At 43.9% G+C, this 20,328-nt stretch overlaps 1 protein-coding gene across 6 annotated transcripts in view; it reads left to right on the top strand.

The window, feature by feature from the left end:
* TENM3 (teneurin transmembrane protein 3) overlaps window positions 1-18,479 on the top strand; it is a 1,044,221-nt gene extending 1,025,742 nt beyond the window's left edge. For all 6 annotated transcript variants that reach the window (XM_058436908.1, XM_058436909.1, XM_058436910.1 and 3 more), the window contains 4 exons: window positions 6,202-6,498; window positions 9,356-10,967; window positions 13,993-14,123; window positions 16,946-18,479. In XM_058436908.1, coding sequence (XP_058292891.1) covers window positions 6,202-6,498; window positions 9,356-10,967; window positions 13,993-14,123; window positions 16,946-17,701 — 2,796 coding nt within the window. In that variant the 3' untranslated portion in view covers window positions 17,702-18,479. The remainder of the gene's footprint in view (window positions 1-6,201; window positions 6,499-9,355; window positions 10,968-13,992; window positions 14,124-16,945) is intronic.
* Window positions 18,480-20,328: the final 1,849 nt, after the last annotated feature.

Consider the following 20,328-nt stretch of genomic DNA (forward strand, 5'->3'; position numbering starts at 1 on the left):
AATGAAGAAAATACCTCACTTGAGGAAGGAAGAGGCCACTGCACACAGGCATGGGTGTTACTTTCTTTCTAAATGGCACAGCCACAATGCCTCAGCAAGACGTTTTAGAAAATACGCTACTTAAAATGGCCTGTGCCATCCCACTGAAAGGAGATTTCCAGCTGATATGTTTGATTGCTCTCAGAGAGACAATGCCAAGATCACAAGGGAGGGCTTCTTACTTTCAAGATAAGATTGGATGTGCCAGCTCTGACTACTAATTTCATTCCTCTGTGGATTCTAAGAGAGAAATTCTAGGGAGAAAGTGATGATATGAAAATCTGGTTTAAGGACTGAGCCTGGAGTCTGCCAGAATAGAGAAGAGGGGAGAGAAGAGGAAGACCTGAGCTCACCAAGACAGCGAGAATCAGCCCAGAGAGCCACCGTTTCCCTTCCACTCTCCTGAGACAGAGGACGCCTCCTCTCTTACCTTGCATTATTTCCTAGCAGAAAGTTCTGTTCAAGTTGTTGACCTAAATTTAGCTATGTGCCTGTCACATGGTGGGCACTCAAATATTTATCCAATAAATGAAAGAATGAGGAAAGCCAGCCTTACGATACGAATTCTCTCTGTGCCATTGCATCTAGATCTTCCCAAGGGAAGGGCTATGTGAACACATCCTTGCAACTGTTTGACTGCTATAAATCTAACACTAGAAATAATAGGTTAAATGGAGATACTAGAGATATTCTGTCTATATATATATATATATATGCGTGTGTTTTTATATATATATACATATATATATATATATATATATTTTTTTTTTTGAGATGGAGTCTCAATCTGTCACCCAGGCTGGAGTACAGTGGCGTGATCTTGGCTCACTGCAACCTCTGCCTCCTGGGTTCAAGTGATTCTCATACCTCAGCCCACCAAGTAGCTAGGACTACAGACACGCACCACTATGCCCGGCTAATTTTTGTATTTTTGGTAGAGACGGGGCTTTACCATGTTGGCCAGGCTGGTCTTGAACTCGGGACCTCCAGTGATCTGCCCACCTCGGCCTCCCAAAGTGCTGGGATTACATGCGTGAGCCATCATGCCTGGCCATATATATATATATATATATATGTTTAAAAAGTAAAAAAGGCAGGGAGTAGAAACGGAAAAATCATATAAGAAAACAGCAATGTAAAAAGCATTTCTGTGAAACAGTGCATTAAGGGACAGGCTGGACACAGCAGAAAATAACAAGCACAGAAAACTGTGATAGAGATGTAAGGAAGCAGAATAAAGACAACTATTCTGTACTTACTTGTTTGTAGCTCATTTTTTTAAAAAAAGACACATAGATAGCAGTTGCTTATCTGCGCTTTATAATATATAGTAAATATTCCTAGGTTTTATCAGTGCTGGATTGTAGAACCAGCCTTCAATCAATTACAAAAAATTGTCATGGTGTTCTAATAATAAAATGCATCCCCTAAAGCTGCCCAAGATTCAGAGGCTTAGAGAAAAAAAACATAGTGAATCATTTTCAAAAAGTAAATCTCAAAATTTGAAAGCCAAACGTGTGTTTACAGGCATGCATAAATATGATAGCATATTTAAATCTCATTATGCCAGCCACATTTGCATAGTGGCCTGTTTCTCACTTTAATCTGAGCGGCACGGCGTAGCATGGGACCGCACAATGCACTTGGCACCTGCTGACGGGGCAGACACACACAACAACCTGTAGCAAGTTGATGCTCTAACAGGAACAGAAGAGAGTCTTGATATCGCCACCCAGTGTACTGGGGAATGAGCCTGCCCTTCCTTACTTCCCCCCATGACATCTTGGCTAAGTGAGTGTAATCCCATCTGCTGGCATCACTCCCTGGGAAAATTGTGTAGCGTCATATTCTTTTCAAGTATATTCCAGAGGGAAGATTATAGCTGCCCGCTCCCAACATCAAAGTGATGTTGTGATTAATTACAATCATGCTGGACATGATCTTTGCAAATGGAGATTTTTTTCCATGCTTACTTAAAGGAAGTATACTTCACAAAGGAACTCATGGTGATCTCATTCATACACAACAAATGGATTCAGCTTCATATAGCTGGAGGTGTAGCAGCGATCTGAGATAAGGTTTCACTTTTAGATTGTTATTTAAGTGTGTGTGTGTGTGTGTGTGTGTGTGTGTGTAAATATATATTTTTTTTCTTGAGACAGGGTCTTGCTGGGACGCCCAGGCTGGAGTGCAGTAGTGTGATCTTGGCTCACTGCAGCCTCGACTTCACAGGCTCAAGTGATCCTCCCACCCCAGGCTCCCAAGTAGCTGAGACTACAGGCGCCCCCACATCTTGCTAATTTTTGTACTGTTGTAGAGACAGGGTTTCACCATGTTGCCCAGGCTGGTCTCAAACTGCTGACCTTAAATGATCTGCCCGCCTCGGCCTCCCAAAATCTTGGAATTACAGACATGAGCCACCCCTCCCAGTCTCAACCTGATATTTTTAATAATTAAAAATATTTATTAAAAGGCTACCAGAAGACCAGACACAGTGGTTTACACCTGTAGTCCCAACACTTTGGGAGGCTGAGGCGCGTGGATTGCCTAAGCCCAGGAGTTTGAGACCAGCCAGGGCGACATGGGGAGACCCCGTCTCTACTAAAAATACAAAAATTAGCCAGGTGTGGTGGCGCACGCCTCTAGTCTCAGCTACTCACGGGGCTGAGGTGGGAGGATCACTTGAGCCCAGACAGTCGAGGCTGCAGTGAGCCGAGATCACACTACTGCTCTCCAGCCTAGGTGTCCCAGCAAGACCCTGTCTCAAGAAAAAAAAAAAAAAAAAAAAAAGCCACTGAAGTCTGGAATAATGCTGATACTTCATGACTGTAACAACAACAACAAAAAGACTTAAAAAGTTGCCCTGACGTCATAAAGATGTGGTGAAGCAAGACCATGTCCTGGAACGCAGGTGCCCCTTGTCTGCTCTTTTGTTCACAACACCCAAAGGAGAAGGTCCAGGCATGGTGAGGGGGTGAAAAACATGAGATCTGTTAGTATCTTTTTGAGATTTTCCATACTGAATAACAGAGAGCGGTGTCTGGAAACAGCAAGAATGGTTAAAGCCTTGGCTTGTGTTGGGAATTTGGGAAAAAACATAGCCACATTCTAACTCATTCCTCATTACTTTGGTTTGAGGATACAGGAAAGGCACGGCATCCAGTATTTGTCTGGATAAAAGGAAAATCATAACTTCTGTCCAGATGCTGGGTCTCACTGCTTCCAGATGCTTGTCCAAGGCACACACAGTGATGGCGTCATCTGACTTGCATCTGGGTATTTTGGTGTCACCTAGCCACACTCACAAACCAAAGGTGCAAATCGGAAGCCAGGGCTGGGCACAGTGGCTCACGCCTGTGATCCCAGCACTTTGGGAGGCCGAGGCGGGTGGATCACCTGAGGTCAGGAGTTCAAGACCAGCCTGGCCAACATGGTGAGACCCCGTCTCTACTAAAAATATAAAAATTAGCAAGGCGTGGTGGCACATGATTGTAATCCCAGCTACTCAGGAGGCTAAGGCAGGAGAATTGCTTGAACCTGGAGGAGGAGGTTGCCGTAAGCCAAGATTGCACCACTGCACTCCAGCCTGAGTGACAGAGTGAGACCCCGTCTAAAAAAAAAAAAAAAAAAAAATCAGAAGCCCGAGCAGCATGGGGTTCCATGCGTGTCTCCCTACAGCAGCACGTCACACCCACTCTGTGGTCCAGATTTCCCATACTCCAACCAGAGGAAATACTGCAGAGATGAGGGAGGGTCCAGGAAGCAGTAAAGAATTCATACAAATTAAAATGAATGCCAAGGAAAATGCAAACACATGGGCAATAGTAACATGGCAGCACCGTCCCTGGAAGCTACAGTCAGTCTTCTGTAGTTCCTCCAAAGCCCGGGATAATCTAAGAAAGAAAAAAAGGGCAACCTTAAACATTCAGGGTATTTTTTCCTTTCAAAACACAATCACAGGCACTCGAGAGCCCTGAGAAAACCATTTAAATTGTGCAGAACCTCTTCTTGAGGCCTCCAAAAATGGAGTGCAGGTATAAGCGGAAGAACTTGATTCTGCCATTTATCACTTTCATATCAAATATTTCTACAGACTTTAAAATATATATTTGTAACATTAGCTGGTAGCTTCTTTCCAAGGTACACAAAGTATTCTACAAAGCTCAATTCATAAAGTTTCACAAAATTCACATAAGGCAGGGAGCAACTAATATGCAGACATTTCCACATGGAAGCTCAGAAAGCCTCCAGCTGGCTGGTCAGAATCAAATAAAACTCACTGAAAGACAGAGCCTAAGGGATCTAGGCCAACCTCTTTGTTTACAGATGGACAAAACAGACTCAGAGGGGTTGAAAGCCAAGGTCAGGCTGCTTCAGGTCTAGAGATCAGGCTTCGGACTCCTGGGTTCCTCCCCCAGCCACCACCCCCGACGATCTGCTGTGACACAGTGTTGCAGGGTTTTTGCCCACGTCAGCTAATAGAACTGAGAAGTTAAGATGTAATTTCTAGGCCAGGGTCGGTGTAATTTCTAGGCCAGGCTCGGTGGCTCACGCCTGTAATCCCAGCACTTTGGGAGGCCAAGGTGGGCGGATCACCTGAGGTCAGGAGTTGGAGACCAGCCTGGCCATCATGGTGAAACCCCATCTCTACTAAAAATACAAAAATTAGCTGGGTGTGGTGGCAGGCACCTGTAATCCCAGCTACTTGGGAGGCTGAGGCAGGAGAATGGCTTGAACCCGGGAGGCGAAGGCTGCAGTGAGCCGAGATCACACCACTGCACTCCAGCCTGGGCGACAAGGGCAAAACTCCATCTCAAAAAAAAAAAAAAAAAAAAAGATGTAATTTCTCTCCAGGGCTCTGCCTTCTTATTTTTTGTAAATCAGCTCTCTGGGTGCTTCCCACACTCAACATCATCTCTTTTTAGCTTGTCGAGCTACCATTCCACGGACTTCACAATACACCCGTTGAACAGCCAATTGGAAAAGTTTAAGCTTAAGGATTATTTTTGCATAGGACATGTTTAATGTCAATGATAGAATGCGAAAGGCAGTTTATTCCAAATTTTACAAATATATATGATGTATGTATATACACATATATTTATATATAAACATGTGAGTGGTTGTGTGTGTAAAATTGGTCAGCTGGATCTGTCCATTTTGAAGGTTCTAGCTAGAATATGGTTATAGAAAATTAAGATTTTCCCATTTAATTTTTAACAGTCAAAACAGTTAATGAGCATTTTGGAATGTACAAGCCACCCCTCCCACAAAGGTTCTGTAGAAGACCAGAGAATGAATAGGCCATGGTCTCTGCTCTTCAGAGGTTCACAGCCTGCAAACACTGGAGACTATTTGTAAAGCAGAACTGAATCGGGACCACATTTCTATTGCAATAACGAAGGCTGGGTTGTCTATGCCTCGGATGGCAGACGGTAACAGCCAGATTTAGTCCAAGGCTCCGGACGTGGCACCTAGCCACAGAGACTCTATGACAACACATGGTGCTGAATTTGTCAAATAAGTACAATATTCAGATCATGTGTATGTGTTAGTAAAGGACTCTGAAGTCCCTGCCAGTTAATCAGATCTTCTCCAAAGAAAGGGGCCTTCTCAAAAATTGTGACGTTGCAGCACTGGGCCAAAAGCAATGCTCTTGTTTATAACCTGCTGCTATTGAAGCTCATTAATAATTTACAGTAATGTGGGTTCCAACTTCTACTTAACTGCTCTTCAAAGGGCGAGAGTCACATTAACCACCGTGTTTTATTTAATGGAGCCATGATTAATTTGCTAAGCAATTATTTTCCAGTGTCTTTTGGAGGAGGAGCTTTGAGCCCTATGAATAGGTGTCATGTTTATCACCTTTAGATCTCCTGAACAAACTTTAAGACAAATACATTTTGGTATTTTTCTTATCAGTTGCTTTAGTTTACAAAATTTAATTGAAATGGTTTTGAACAAATGCCAGGCTGTCTTTCTGCTTAATAAAACACTTTAAAAGAGCAGTTAATCTACTGCCTTGCACTTGTACCCAAGAAGTTGCTAAATTAATTTACTGACAAAGAGAATCAATCATCATAAATGGTGTTTAAACAATACTGGGGACTCCGGTGTTGGAATAACATTATTTATTTTATCATCTTGTTGGTGTTGTAACAGGTTAATGGCAGAAACCTCCTTTCAGTTGACTTTGATCGAACAACAAAGACAGAAAAGATCTATGACGACCACCGTAAATTTCTACTGAGGATCGCCTACGACACGTCTGGGCACCCGACTCTCTGGCTGCCAAGCAGCAAGCTGATGGCCGTCAATGTCACCTATTCATCCACAGGTCAAATCGCCAGCATCCAGCGAGGCACCACTAGCGAGAAAGTAGATTATGATGGACAGGGGAGGATCGTATCTCGGGTCTTTGCTGATGGTAAAACATGGAGTTACACATATTTAGAAAAGGTATGCCTGCAAACTAAGCTCAACAATAGGGAAAGGATAATTCACATTTTTCAGCAATCATCCAGAGCACTAAGGGGGAAAAAAACCAGTGGCACATGACTGAGTTCCATTTATTATTCAAAGTATCAATACGGAAGTCACATTGGCACAGCAATGATGAATTTCTGCATTAGCAAAGTAGTTTCTCCTTAGTTAAGTTCTACTGTCTGAGACCCTTTTAAGTGATTTATGATGTAAACAAACAAGCATTAACATTGTCCACCTGCCAAGCTTACACATTGACAACATTCACAAATCAGACCTTGAGCATGTAAGTCGCTCGTAAATAATTTTCGTGCTAGCTCTTTCATTTAAGAGAGAGCCTTACATTAGCACAGTTAAAGCTGTCAGCTTTGTGTTGTTCCTGGCAGAGCTTCAACATAATCATAAAAAGCATGTAGATCCTAGTTATGCATTATTAACCAAAAGAGGCGATTTTCTTAGAAAGCCACACTTTCGGGTACTCTGTGGCATCTTTCCTTTCTTCTACATATAAAAGGTAAGCGTCCTAGATTAGGCTGTTTTCCATTCTTAAGAACTATGCATAGTATCAAAAATGGAGACTTAGAATTACACGTGTGCAAAATGCTAAGCTGTATGCTGTGCGGCTTGGGGTATTGACTGGGGTCAGAGGAAATGAAAGTAAAAGAAAGGGAAGAAAAAGGAAAGAACAATCTCCCTGTAATTCCTTTCTTAAGAAATATCCACTGAAAAGCATATTCATGGAATGTTTCATTTGCCTTTGAGACAGAAGTTCGCCCTAGAAAATGATTCTGTTTTGAGTTCCGGTAGCTCTCAGACCCCAGAGCACGGCACCACCAGTTACCCAGCAGCGCGTGCTACACACTCTACTCGGCAGTTACTGCTCCACCCCTCCTGAATGAAACATTGCACAGAGGAACTCTTGTCATCCAAATAAATCACATTACATCCATGTTGTCACTGTGCTCCCCTCACACAATCTTGTTCTTTACCAGAGGTGCCCTGGGGAATGACTCAGTCTAAACCTAACCCCCTGAACCCTGAGCCATTCCAGCCGGCGCCTGCACAGGGTACCCCTTGTGAGAACCAGTTTCAGTTCCAAAGCTCACTGGAGGATGCTACTGTCTTACGGCAGCCCCCCACCTCTGGGATGCGTCCAGCTAGGACCCTCATGGCCAATCCGTCCTCTTGCAAACCCACCTGTCTGCTCTCCTTAGACTCACCCTTGAGACAGTGAACCACACCTGTTAGATGACAAGCCCCTAAGGCAACGTTTCTAAGCGGGAGAGGATCACCGCTTCATTCTGGAGCAGTTTTCCCAATTTAAATTAAGTGCATTGCAGAGAAGAATAACAGAAACATACAAGCGCAACCCTACAGATGTATAGTAGTGATCATAATGGCACTGGGAAATGTTTAGAGGGAACCCAGGAGCATATCATTGAGAAGAGCCGCTGTCACAGAATGACAAAGGCAGTGACCAAGATCACCTGCATGCATCCAGGAGGATCAGAAAAGACAACAGACAGATCTTTCTCATCATCTCTCCCAAATCCCGCAAATCCACCCAGACTATTCCGATGTTCTTACTGGGATAGGTGCACTAAGCCAAAACTTACTCATAGCAAAACAAGTAATATTTTACAGACCACCATCAAATATGACTTCAGATGATTCCAAAAGTAGGTATTCATGTGAATTCAGCAATAGTCCAAGCTTTCCTTGGAACAATGCAAACTATTAGGAACAATTCTCAGGACATTTACTACACAACCTGCTTGCAAAAATTGCCCCTAGGTCTGCCCAAAGGGGAGATTCTACAGAAGCTGAAGTCAGGCAAAGGAGAAGTCCCAGCAGGGCTCCCAAGCTCCACATCCTCCCTGTGCTGTGCCAATGTTGTTCCACTGGGCCCAACAGGAAGCTTCCTCAGAGAGCCACCCACAGCCCTGTGTTACTGCTGAGCTTGACTTAACCAGCCTGGGATGACCTTCTCTCACGTTTGTTGGCCTAATAACTGTCATTTGTCTTTCGGCAGTGGCTCATGAAATAGAGTTGATTTTTAATACATTTACTCATTTCATAATTTAGCACCAAAGCAGTATGTAGTCCAGAAACCATTCTTATTGCTCCTGAGATACAAATCGGATTTGGTATCCACAGAAAGAAAAGGAGATTTTATTGTCAGTACGGATGGCTTGTAACAATTTGCTTGTATGGGTATATATTTCTATTAAGGGCATTTATAGCTCTCATTCACCATGTGATTAATGTCACAATATTTTTTGGTGTTGATGCTTTGTATACACTTTATCCATTTTTGGCTAATTTTATGTCTTTGTAGAATAATACTGTGAATGCTTTGCCCCTCCCCCAAGTACACTAGAAATTAAACATGATTTGAGTGGTTCTTCAGTCAAATGAGGGGGGGAAGCCACCTTACTAAATAATTGCTAATTATGGATAGAACTGCATTCCCCATATGCTCTTTTCTCCTCAAAATATTGTCTGTAAAGCAGCTTTGATCATGCCTGTATTATGACTAATCCACATCCATTGACAATCTGCTGGTTGGCTACGAATGTCTGGGAAAAGAATGGTACCGTCGTGACAGGCAGCACATTGTGAATCTTGAGCCACTAATTGCAGAACCCCTAACAATTAAGCATCCAAGCAAATTAGGCAGAGAAACGTTAACAACACGCAAGGTCAAGGATAACTCAATTAAAATGAAAATCGTTTTCTCTAGTGGAATGTTTCTGTGCATCTGTGGTCACTAAATCTGCTTTTGCATCTCCCGTTCACAAACACTGAGTAACAGTATGTTCTCTCTTTACAGTCCATGGTTCTTCTGCTTCATAGCCAGCGGCAGTACATCTTCGAATACGATATGTGGGACCGCCTGTCTGCCATCACGATGCCCAGTGTGGCCCGCCACACCATGCAGACCATCCGATCCATCGGCTACTACCGCAACATATACAACCCCCCGGAAAGCAACGCCTCCATCATCACGGACTACAACGAGGAGGGGCTGCTTCTGCAAACAGCTTTCTTGGGTACAAGTCGGAGGGTCTTATTCAAATACAGAAGGCAGACTAGGCTCTCAGAAATTTTATATGATAGCACAAGAGTCAGTTTTACCTATGATGAAACAGCAGGAGTCCTAAAGACAGTAAACCTCCAGAGTGATGGTTTTATTTGCACCATTAGATACAGGCAAATTGGCCCCCTGATTGACAGGCAGATTTTCCGCTTTAGTGAAGATGGGATGGTAAATGCAAGATTTGACTATAGCTACGACAACAGCTTTCGAGTGACGAGCATGCAGGGTGTGATCAATGAAACTCCATTGCCTATTGATCTCTATCAGTTTGATGACATTTCTGGCAAAGTTGAGCAGTTTGGAAAATTTGGAGTTATATATTATGATATTAACCAGATCATTTCTACAGCTGTAATGACCTATACGAAGCACTTTGATGCTCATGGCCGTATCAAGGAAATTCAATATGAGATATTCAGGTCGCTCATGTACTGGATTACAATTCAGTATGACAACATGGGTCGGGTAACCAAGAGAGAGATTAAAATAGGGCCCTTTGCCAACACCACCAAATATGCTTATGAATATGATGTTGATGGACAGCTCCAAACAGTTTACCTCAATGAAAAGATAATGTGGCGGTACAACTACGATCTGAATGGAAACCTCCATTTACTGAACCCAAGTAACAGTGCACGTCTGACACCCCTTCGCTATGACCTGCGAGACAGAATCACTCGACTGGGTGATGTTCAATATCGGTTGGATGAAGATGGTTTCCTACGTCAAAGGGGCACGGAAATCTTTGAATATAGCTCCAAGGGGCTTCTAACTCGAGTTTACAGTAAAGGCAGTGGCTGGACAGTGATCTACCGTTATGACGGCCTGGGAAGGCGTGTTTCTAGCAAAACCAGTCTAGGACAGCACCTGCAGTTTTTTTATGCTGACCTAACTTATCCCACTAGGATTACTCACGTCTACAACCATTCGAGTTCAGAAATTACCTCCCTGTATTATGATCTCCAAGGACATCTTTTTGCCATGGAAATCAGCAGTGGGGACGAATTCTACATTGCATCAGATAACACAGGGACGCCACTGGCTGTGTTCAGTAGCAATGGGCTTATGCTGAAACAGATTCAGTACACTGCATATGGTGAAATCTATTTTGACTCCAATATTGACTTTCAACTGGTAATTGGATTTCATGGTGGCCTGTATGACCCACTCACCAAATTAATCCACTTTGGAGAAAGAGATTATGACATTTTGGCAGGACGGTGGACAACACCTGACATAGAAATCTGGAAAAGAATTGGGAAGGACCCAGCTCCTTTTAACTTGTATATGTTTAGGAATAATAACCCTGCAAGCAAAATCCATGACGTGAAAGATTACGTCACAGGTAAGCATTTGGATTCCTTCCCAAGTGCTGGAGGACTACCATTATTAGATTAATACCCAGAATAACCGGAAATGCTTTTTTAAAAAACTTTATACTTTACCCAGGCAAAGTCAAATGGCTACATAGAGAAATCACAAAGGGAAAATGAGACACAGTCACTTCCTATTCTGCCTGCCGTTGCCCAAGGCCACAAGTTTTTGAAATGACATGAACTCCAGTCATTTAAAGAAGGAGAACATGGGGGAGCAAAAAGCATGATGAACACAGAGTCCCAAAATTGGAGTTCCAATGCCAGCTCCTCTCCCACAAGTTGTGTAGCTCTGTAAGCAAGCCCTATGTTTTTTGAGTTTCCATTCCCTTAACTATAAAATTGGGATAATAATGCCTAACTTAGGGCACAAATATAATACATGAAATTCCGCAATAGACAGTAACTACCTTATGAATGTGTCATGTCCGGTTTTTTTTTGTTGTTTTTTTTGAGACAGAGTCTTGCTCTTGCCCAGGCTGGAGTGCAGTGGCGCGATCTCTGCTCCCTGCAACCTCCGCCTCCCGGGTTCACACCATTCTCCTGCCTCAGCCTCCTGAGTAGCTGGGACTACAGGCACCTGCCACCACGTCCGGCTAATTTTTTTGCATTTTTAGTAGAGATGGGGTTTCACTGTGTCAGCCAGGATGGTCTTGATCTCCTGACCTTGTGATCCGCCCGCCTCGGCCTCCCAAAGTGCTGGGATTACAGGCATGAGCCACCGTGCCCGGCCATGCCCGGTTTTTTTAATACATGTGTCAAGTTCTTATGGAGATGATTAAGGTGAAACACAATACAGGGTGACACCATTTCATCCCTGGGAGGTGTTTAATTCCTGCCTCACCACCATCGCCTCAGGACAGTCACGAAGCCATTTCTCCCATCAGTTGCTTAGACAATGGATCCTGTGTCTGGTCTCACTTCTGTCTTCTTACATCACTGTCTTCATTGCCAGTGCAGTTCTTGCATGGTGACAATACTAATAGGCATACTAACTTTTCCACGAATGTGGGATAATTTTTAGGGTACAGATTTAAGATCTTTCCAAGTTTAGTGCATGCTACCTTTTTAGTTATGCAAGATGTAGAACATCAGATCCCACTTCTGCCACCATGGAACAACCAGCATGTGAAACAGACAAGGTCCTTTCAAGCATTACTCTAGTTCCCTTTAGTGAGCTGACTTATTCACTCAACCTCTATTCCAAGAATTCTGAATCCTGCTGCTCCTACCTTCCATTCCTGATATACAGTACCATCATTAACCCTCTACCACATTTATATTTCCAGGAGGAAGGTTCTTTCCTGTTGTCTTTTTTTGGGCTTGGTTTAAAGTATTTCGGTTTTGTTTTGGCTTGTGTTAGATGCTCCTTTAGGCTGCCTCTTTTCTAGTTCAATATTTGAGGCGTACTGAGATGTCTGTTCTCTCAGTTCTCAAAACAGCTCTCAACAGCTTGCCCCCTGTTCATTTCATATCTGCTTCCTACCTTTCCAGACTGCCTAAAGCATTTCATATCTCTTCCATGTGAACCAGCTGAAAGTCCCTCCTTTCTGTCTCCTGATTCAGCAGCACCCTTATTCTCATTCAGGGTTTTTCAATACACATCTGCATTCAAACCCCATTATTTTGGCAGTACTTTTCAATACTTACGGCCCTCTGATTTTCACTGTTGTGCAGACATTGTTCAGAGTAACAGAATTTTTGCCCCCAATACTCTAACATTTGGGAGAATTTTCTCCCAAAATAAGGCCCTCCCACCCCCAAACTCATATACACTCTCACATACACACAAATTGTATCACTTTGCATCCTACGTGAACCACTTAGGATTTATGTCTCCCCACCACCACTACTACCACCCCATTTCAAATAGAAAGAATACCACTGGTTTTATAGCCATATGATGCCTGGACGAAGGACCTGCCAGCCTGGCAATGAGGTGAGAGTCTGTGCCCTAGAGAAGGAAATGGGAATCAAGTGGCTCTCCATCATTCTGACAAGCAGTTTACCACTGGTTATTTAAGGGGTGTTGACAGGGGCTGACTGAAAGTCTGGAAAGCCCACAGCTCCTGAATTCATCCTCTGCTAGCAACGTGGACTGCAGGGAATGCCATAGCAGCATTTTTTGAAAAACATCAAAAGAGAGATGGAACAGCATAAAATATATTAGGTGAAATGCAATTTCAAATTTTCCAGCAATGTGCTTAACATATAAAATAATCTACACCCAACCGTACTCATAAAGCTGCAAGCCTGCTGAGTAGTTCTGTAACATTATAACCTCCAGAACAGAATAAAAGCCTTATTCTGAACTTAATGGCTTTTGGAGTCACATGGCAATATTTTAAAATACCATCTTAAAGGTTTCCAGGTTCTTTCCCCAAAAAGTTTGTCTCCACTTGTGCACAGTGAGCCTTTGAAGTCACAACTGATGGTAATCAGGACTTCTGTGCCCTTGGCCAGTTTTGCCAGCTTTCAGCATTCATCTTTGATTAAGAATCAACTGTTGATTTTAATACTCTCAATTTAGGGGTTTTATTAATAGAAAATGGGTTGTGGAAGTCCGCATATCCTTGGGCAATTGCTTTGGAGAGCTAATAACACACAACTTCTATTTGAGACCAGCCTTTACTAACTACGAAACAAATTTCATTTGTTTTCTACAAGTATGTCTCTCTCCTGCTGCTGTGCATTGTTCTTACTCTTGCTTTCACTGTTACTAGCACAGGCTGCAACTTAGCAGGAGTGATGGCTTACCCAGTCTGTCTGAGCATCTATTACTCGCATTTTTCGTAGCATTTGCCATAGTTCTGCTGTGAAGATTACCGTCTTCATGTCTAAAAACAGAGTAGGTTTAGATTTGTAGGACGAAAGCAAATGTGCTCCTTTTCAGATTATTAATTGTGAAATTGGATTTTCTTTTTAAGGTAAGAATTTAAATTTTTGAAAGGACAAAACAAACTCCAACACCTTTCATTTTGAACATTCTTCTCCTAGATGTTAACAGCTGGCTGGTGACATTTGGTTTCCATCTGCACAACGCTATTCCTGGATTCCCTGTGCCCAAATTTGATTTAACAGAACCTTCTTACGAACTTGTGAAGAGTCAGCAGTGGGATGATACACCGGTAAGAAACAAAAAGACCTACGGAAAGGTGATAAGTAGCTTGTGTCTTATCTACCCACATCGAATCAAACTACCCTTGTGAAAACTGTACCAAAGACAGTTTTTAATTTTTTGACTGTTTTAGGGAAAAAAAAAACACTTCCTCTGCCTTTGTGTTCAACAAACCAGAGGCCTGTTGAACAGGTTTAAATATGTTTTCAGCAATGCTAATGCAAACACAGAAATGCAGAAGCTCACTTTCGAGTGCTGGGTTTCTAAAAAGAACCCCAAGAAAGCCTGGACCTGAAGGCAAAAATACAATAAACAAGAGGGCAGGGAACTCATATTACAAATTAGCAACCCACAAACAATGCCATAAGGTTCAACTTCTTTAAAAATTAGCAGTGTTTCGGCTGAGTGAGGTGGCTCACGCCTGTAATCCCAGCACTTCGGGAGGCCAAGGCGGGCAGATCATCTGAGGTCAGGAGTTTGAGACCAGCCTGACCAACATGGAGAAACCCCATCTCTACTAAAAATACAAAATTAGCCTGGCGTGGTGAGGCATGCCTGTTATCCCAGCTACTCGGGAGGCTGAGGCAGGAGAATCACTTGAACCTGGGAGGCGGAGGTTGCAGTGAGCCGAGATCGCGCCATTGTACTCCAGCCTGAGCAACAAGAGCGAAACTCCGTCTCAAAAAAAAAAAAATAATTAGTTAATAGTGTTTCATGGGAAAAGATTCAAAATAAAAATAAATGTCCTCTGGTAAGGCTCCACCTACAACCAGGAAGGTTTATGGAATTTTCCTGAGAATAACAGATCAAGAGGCCTGTAACCATTACAAGAAATAAAGAAATATAATAGAAGATTGCAAAGTCAAAGCTGCCACTTCAGAAAGTGGTACTTCTAATCCCCACCAGGCAGAGACCAGAAGGGAATGCACAGCCAACACCAGAATTGCCAGCTTATAGTAAGAATAATTAGAGATGGAGAAACTGGGTGACTCCATGATCATAAGGAGAAGACAGTGTAGACTTTCTTAGAACAATTAATTCCCAACCACCCCTTGAGCAATTTCCTATCATTTCAATGAAAACAAAGAGAAGAGACCGCCATAGTTAACACACACACAGGCTATCTACAGTACCAGTACCTGTTTTTTGTTGTTTCATACCTAATATAAAAGCAATTCCTTTTTCATAAGTTACAAATATAGTCATGTGTGTACAACATTTTGGTCAATGATAGACCTTGTATAAGGTGGTGATCACATAAGATTACAATATCATATTTTTTTTTTAATTGAGATGGGGTCTCACTCTGTCACCCAGGCTGGAGTGCAGCCTTGACCTCCTAGGCTTAAGTGAGCCTCCCACCTCAGGCTTCCAAGTATCTGGGACTATAGGCACGCGCCACCACACCCAGCTAATTTTTTATTTTTTGTAGAGATAAGAGCCTCCCTGTGTAGCACAGGCTGGTCTTGAACTCCTGGGCTCAAGCGATCCTCCTGCCTCCGCCTACCAAAATGCTAGGATTATAGGCATGAGCCACCGGGCTCTGCCGACACTGTGTTTTCACTGTACCTCTTCTATGTTTAGATACACAAGTACTTACCATGGTGGTACAGTTGCCTGCAGTATTCAGTACAGTCACATCGTATACAGATTTGCAGCCTAGAAGCCATAGGCCATCCCCTACAGCCTACGTGTGCAGTAGGCTACACAATCCAGGTTTGTGTAAGTGCCCGCTATGATGTTCACACAAGGACGAAATGGCCTAATGCCACTTTTCTCAGAATGCCTCCCCGTGGTTAAGCAGTGCATGACCGTCTATACTGATACAGTGGCATGAAGACATACCGAAGTTTCCTAATGCATTTGAACATGCACGTCCTAGTTGTGTATGACTTTCCACCATGCCTGAAAACACTTACATCTAACTGTACAAATGCACTTGCCAGCTCTTTTCCTAAGCAGCCTTTTAAATATGGTTCAAGTTCTGTGTCAGAAGAGGCGCACTATAGGGACAGCATAGGGAATCAGAAGCAAAGACACTGAGGCTGCCCCAAGTGCAGAAAAACAACTGTTTCTTTCATTGCCGCAAATGAAACAGATGTTTTCATTTGGGAAACAATGGCCAGACAAACACCTGGTGGTATAAGAAATGGCTGAGTTAAGATGCCCCCAATTTAAAACATTTGCCAATCTAGACGGTCCACTGTCCCTAAGTCTGAGAAAAATAATTGTTTTCCTAAAGTAACAAATACCGTCTCCAGCTGCCCCACCGTACACTCATCCCTGTACATTTCAGTTCTGCCGTTACACTCACCATCTTCAGCTGAAAACTCTGCCAGGAGAGGGGACAGAGTTGACTGAAATACAAGCATTTCAAAGCATACGAAGCAGGTCCCCGTGATCGGCCCTAAGTATCCCCAGCCGTTCAGATCCCTCTCTGTGTTTGGTGGCTTCTCAGCCTCCTGTGGAGAAAGCTATGAGCATGCAGGTCCGGATGAGCTGGGTTCCCCACGTGAGGTGGGCGTGGGAAAAGAGCATCTAGAAACTGAGAAAAGCAAGAAACGGGACTGGTTTTCCCATGTTAGAAATGAAGAAAGCTTTAAAGTGATCCACGATGAGTGAGCCGTTTGGGGGTTCCAAAGCATTGGGATCACGTTGAGGGGGACAGATCTCGAGTGCTTCCTCCACCCGGGCTGTCAGCCTTCTGATCAGGGAAGGACCCCGGGGCTTCCATGCATGCCCCGGCGCTGTCCCCAGAGCCCCGTGTGTAGGTCAGGACTGGGGAGGCTCCCTGCCGCCTCTGACGCGCCCCTTGTTGTGTTTCGCCCGCAGCCCATCTTCGGAGTCCAGCAGCAAGTGGCGCGGCAGGCCAAGGCCTTCCTGTCGCTGGGGAAGATGGCCGAGGTGCAGGTGAGCCGGCGCCGGGCCGGCGGCGCAAAGTCCTGGCTGTGGTTCGCCACAGTCAAGTCGCTGATCGGCAAGGGCGTCATGCTGGCCGTCAGCCAGGGCCGCGTGCAGACCAACGTGCTCAATATCGCCAACGAGGACTGCATCAAGGTGGCGGCCGTGCTCAACAACGCCTTCTACCTAGAGAACCTGCACTTCACCATCGAGGGCAAGGACACGCATTACTTCATCAAGACCACCACGCCCGAGAGCGACCTGGGCACGCTGCGGCTGACCAGCGGCCGCAAGGCGCTGGAGAACGGCATCAACGTGACGGTGTCGCAGTCCACCACGGTGGTGAACGGCAGGACGCGCAGGTTCGCGGACGTGGAGATGCAGTTCGGCGCGCTGGCGCTGCACGTGCGCTACGGCATGACCCTGGACGAGGAGAAGGCGCGCATCCTGGAGCAGGCGCGGCAGCGCGCGCTCTCCCGGGCCTGGGCGCGCGAGCAGCAGCGCGTGCGCGACGGTGAGGAGGGCGCGCGCCTCTGGACGGAGGGCGAGAAGCGGCAGCTGCTGAGCGCCGGCAAGGTGCAGGGCTACGACGGGTACTACGTACTCTCGGTGGAGCAGTACCCCGAGCTGGCCGACAGCGCCAACAACATCCAGTTCCTGCGGCAGAGCGAGATCGGCAGGAGGTAACGCCCGGGCCGCGCCCGCCGAGCCGCTCACGCCCTGCTCACATCGTCCCGTGGCACGACCCGAGTGGGACTCTCCAACGCCCAAGAGCCTTCCTCCCGGGAGAACGAGACTGCTGTTACGACCCACACCCACACCGCAAAAACAAGGACCGCTTTTTTCTGAATGACCTTAAAGGTGATCGGCTTTAACGAATATGTTTACATATGCATAAGCGCTGCACTCAGTCGGACTGAACGTAGCCAGAGAAGAAAACATCATCAAGGACAAAGGCCTCGATCTTTTGCGCTGGGCCGTCTGTTCCTTCGAGGCACTGTATTTAACTAACTTTAAAAAAGAAAAAAAATGCATACAGTGTTTCCAAATAGTCCTGAATTGTCGACCTTTGCTTACAAGAAGTAGTCTGTCTGCATAGGATGTGATAGCTATCTCTGTTCATTTTACAATGTGGGGCAAAGTTACTGTTTCTAGACAACCCAACTGCTTTCCCTGTGCAGCTTTGTAGAAGGACATCGGCACAGTGACTTCTGCGGCGGGGATTTATTAATGGATTTTACAATGCTAACGTGGTTTGCCTTCGGGGAAAAAACTGGCAACTAGAATCCTTGTCACTGATAAGCAAAGGAAATCCTGATTTTTTTTGTAAATTATGTGAGACAAGTTGTTTATGGATTTTTATATGAATTACAATTTACTGTACATCAAATATTAGTCTCAGAGGAGTTAATTTATGTAAAGTGTTTAAAAAGTTTATACTTAAAAATAAAATGATAAAAACATGTGAACTGTGTGATTTTTTAAAAGGATTGCACCTTTTGTTATCTGTTATAGCTGTACAGTATAAATTATTATATTGTAGAGATATAACAACTTATGCCTATAATGTCCAGAAGTGTTAATATTTTTGTATTAGGTTGAAAAAATGTGCAAGCTTCTATCACTAGATGGGTAGGACCGTGCAATTCTAGGTGGGTGGTGAATCAGAGAGCTCCTTTCTCTTCCCTCTCTCACGCATCAAGCCAGTGTCCTCAGCATTGTCAACTGAGAGACGCAGTAGACAACTGGGGCTGGTGGAATGTAAGGGAAGATCCGAAGAAACGGGAGGAAGGGTTCTCTGGCCCCTTCTCAACCTTGCAAGTCAATGGGGAGTTGATATAATTAACCCCGGGGTTTTTACTGTTACTGTTCCAAAGCTCTGTCTCATGATGGAAGAGAGACCACATCAGACGCTGGGGAAACAGGAGGAGGAAAGGATCTGATGTAGTCGTGATCCTAAACACGTGTCTTAAGATCTAGGAAAGGCAGCAGAAACCGAGCAGTGGTGGGTGAGCCAGATGGAGCCGGTCAGGGTTACTCTAAGCCCACGTGACCAAACCATCTTAGGGGCTGGTTTGAATGACAGCCTCTGCTCTGTCTCGGGGAAGCCTGGGGTGGCAGATCCAGCTGGAAGTGAACTGACAGCCGCGCCCTCCTGCACACATGCATGCACGCGTGTGGGAACGAGCCCAGCCGCCATCTGCACTTCCGTGTCGGCTCAGCTCTGACAAATCTCTTTCCTGAGCACTAAATTCAGCCACAAAAATATTTTTAGAAGATATTTCTCAGTTCATTGAGCTATAGTACACACTGTTTTCCTCTATGTATAATGGTGATAAAATATAGCAAGTGAACATGTCGTAAATATAAAGGTTCAAGTGATGTATTGAGAATAATTTTCTAACTGCTTTGTATGTATCACATACTCTAAATTGCACAGTAGGCGTGTTTATTAAACAGATTGGCTGGGAAAGTTTCAAAATAGCTACTGAATTTACAGTATCAGTGCTATTACTGTCTTTGTGTATTTGGTAGAGCATACCGAAGTAATTAATCTTCTAATGAATGCTGATATTTTATTAGAATGAAAGCACAGATTAGCATTAATATTTTTTATCCTGGAAATCCTTTGGCAAGTATTATGAGGCCCAAATTTAGAAAACTATGAGATTTCAAACCACATAAACATGATTCTGTTTTCCATTTTATTTTTTAACTGTTAACTTAGGTATTTGCAGTTCTGTTCCGTGGAACTTCTGCAGGCCTGTATTTAGCATGCTGTAAGTACTTTTGGGTGAAATAGGCTCTGAGTGTAAATTCTCAGACATGTTTCTGATGTGTTACCATGAAAAGCTTGTGCCACATGACAGAAGTGAAATCATAGTCTTAACCTCTTCTTGACATGGACTGGTCTTCACACGGGCACCGATAAATAACAGATTTGGAGTATCTCCTGGTGCTTATTTTAGATGAAGTCAAATCAACCCAATTAGTGTCTTGTTAGTAGGTATAATGAGCCTATTTCTTTCTAAAAAGACTTGTGATCTGGACATGCTTTTACAAGAAATAGTGACCTTGGGGAATATGTAAACAAAAGACCTTTTTCTAAGAATTGGGAGGGGGTGGGGGACTGTATAATGAAAAGAATTAGCTTACAAAAAAGAAATTGATATTCAAAGTATTTTAGGCAAAGCCAGTCAAAATGCTTTCATGATATTTTGAGATGTAAATTTTGTCTGATTTGTATTGTTCTTTTCATTTGCCTTCTTAACTTTATATGTGACCTGAATTTTCCATAACTTGATGACTATAGA

The sequence above is a fragment of the Hylobates moloch genome, unplaced genomic scaffold (assembly GCF_009828535.3).
Source record: "Hylobates moloch isolate HMO894 unplaced genomic scaffold, HMol_V3 SCAFFOLD_3, whole genome shotgun sequence".
NCBI classification, from domain to species: Eukaryota; Metazoa; Chordata; class Mammalia; order Primates; family Hylobatidae; genus Hylobates; species Hylobates moloch.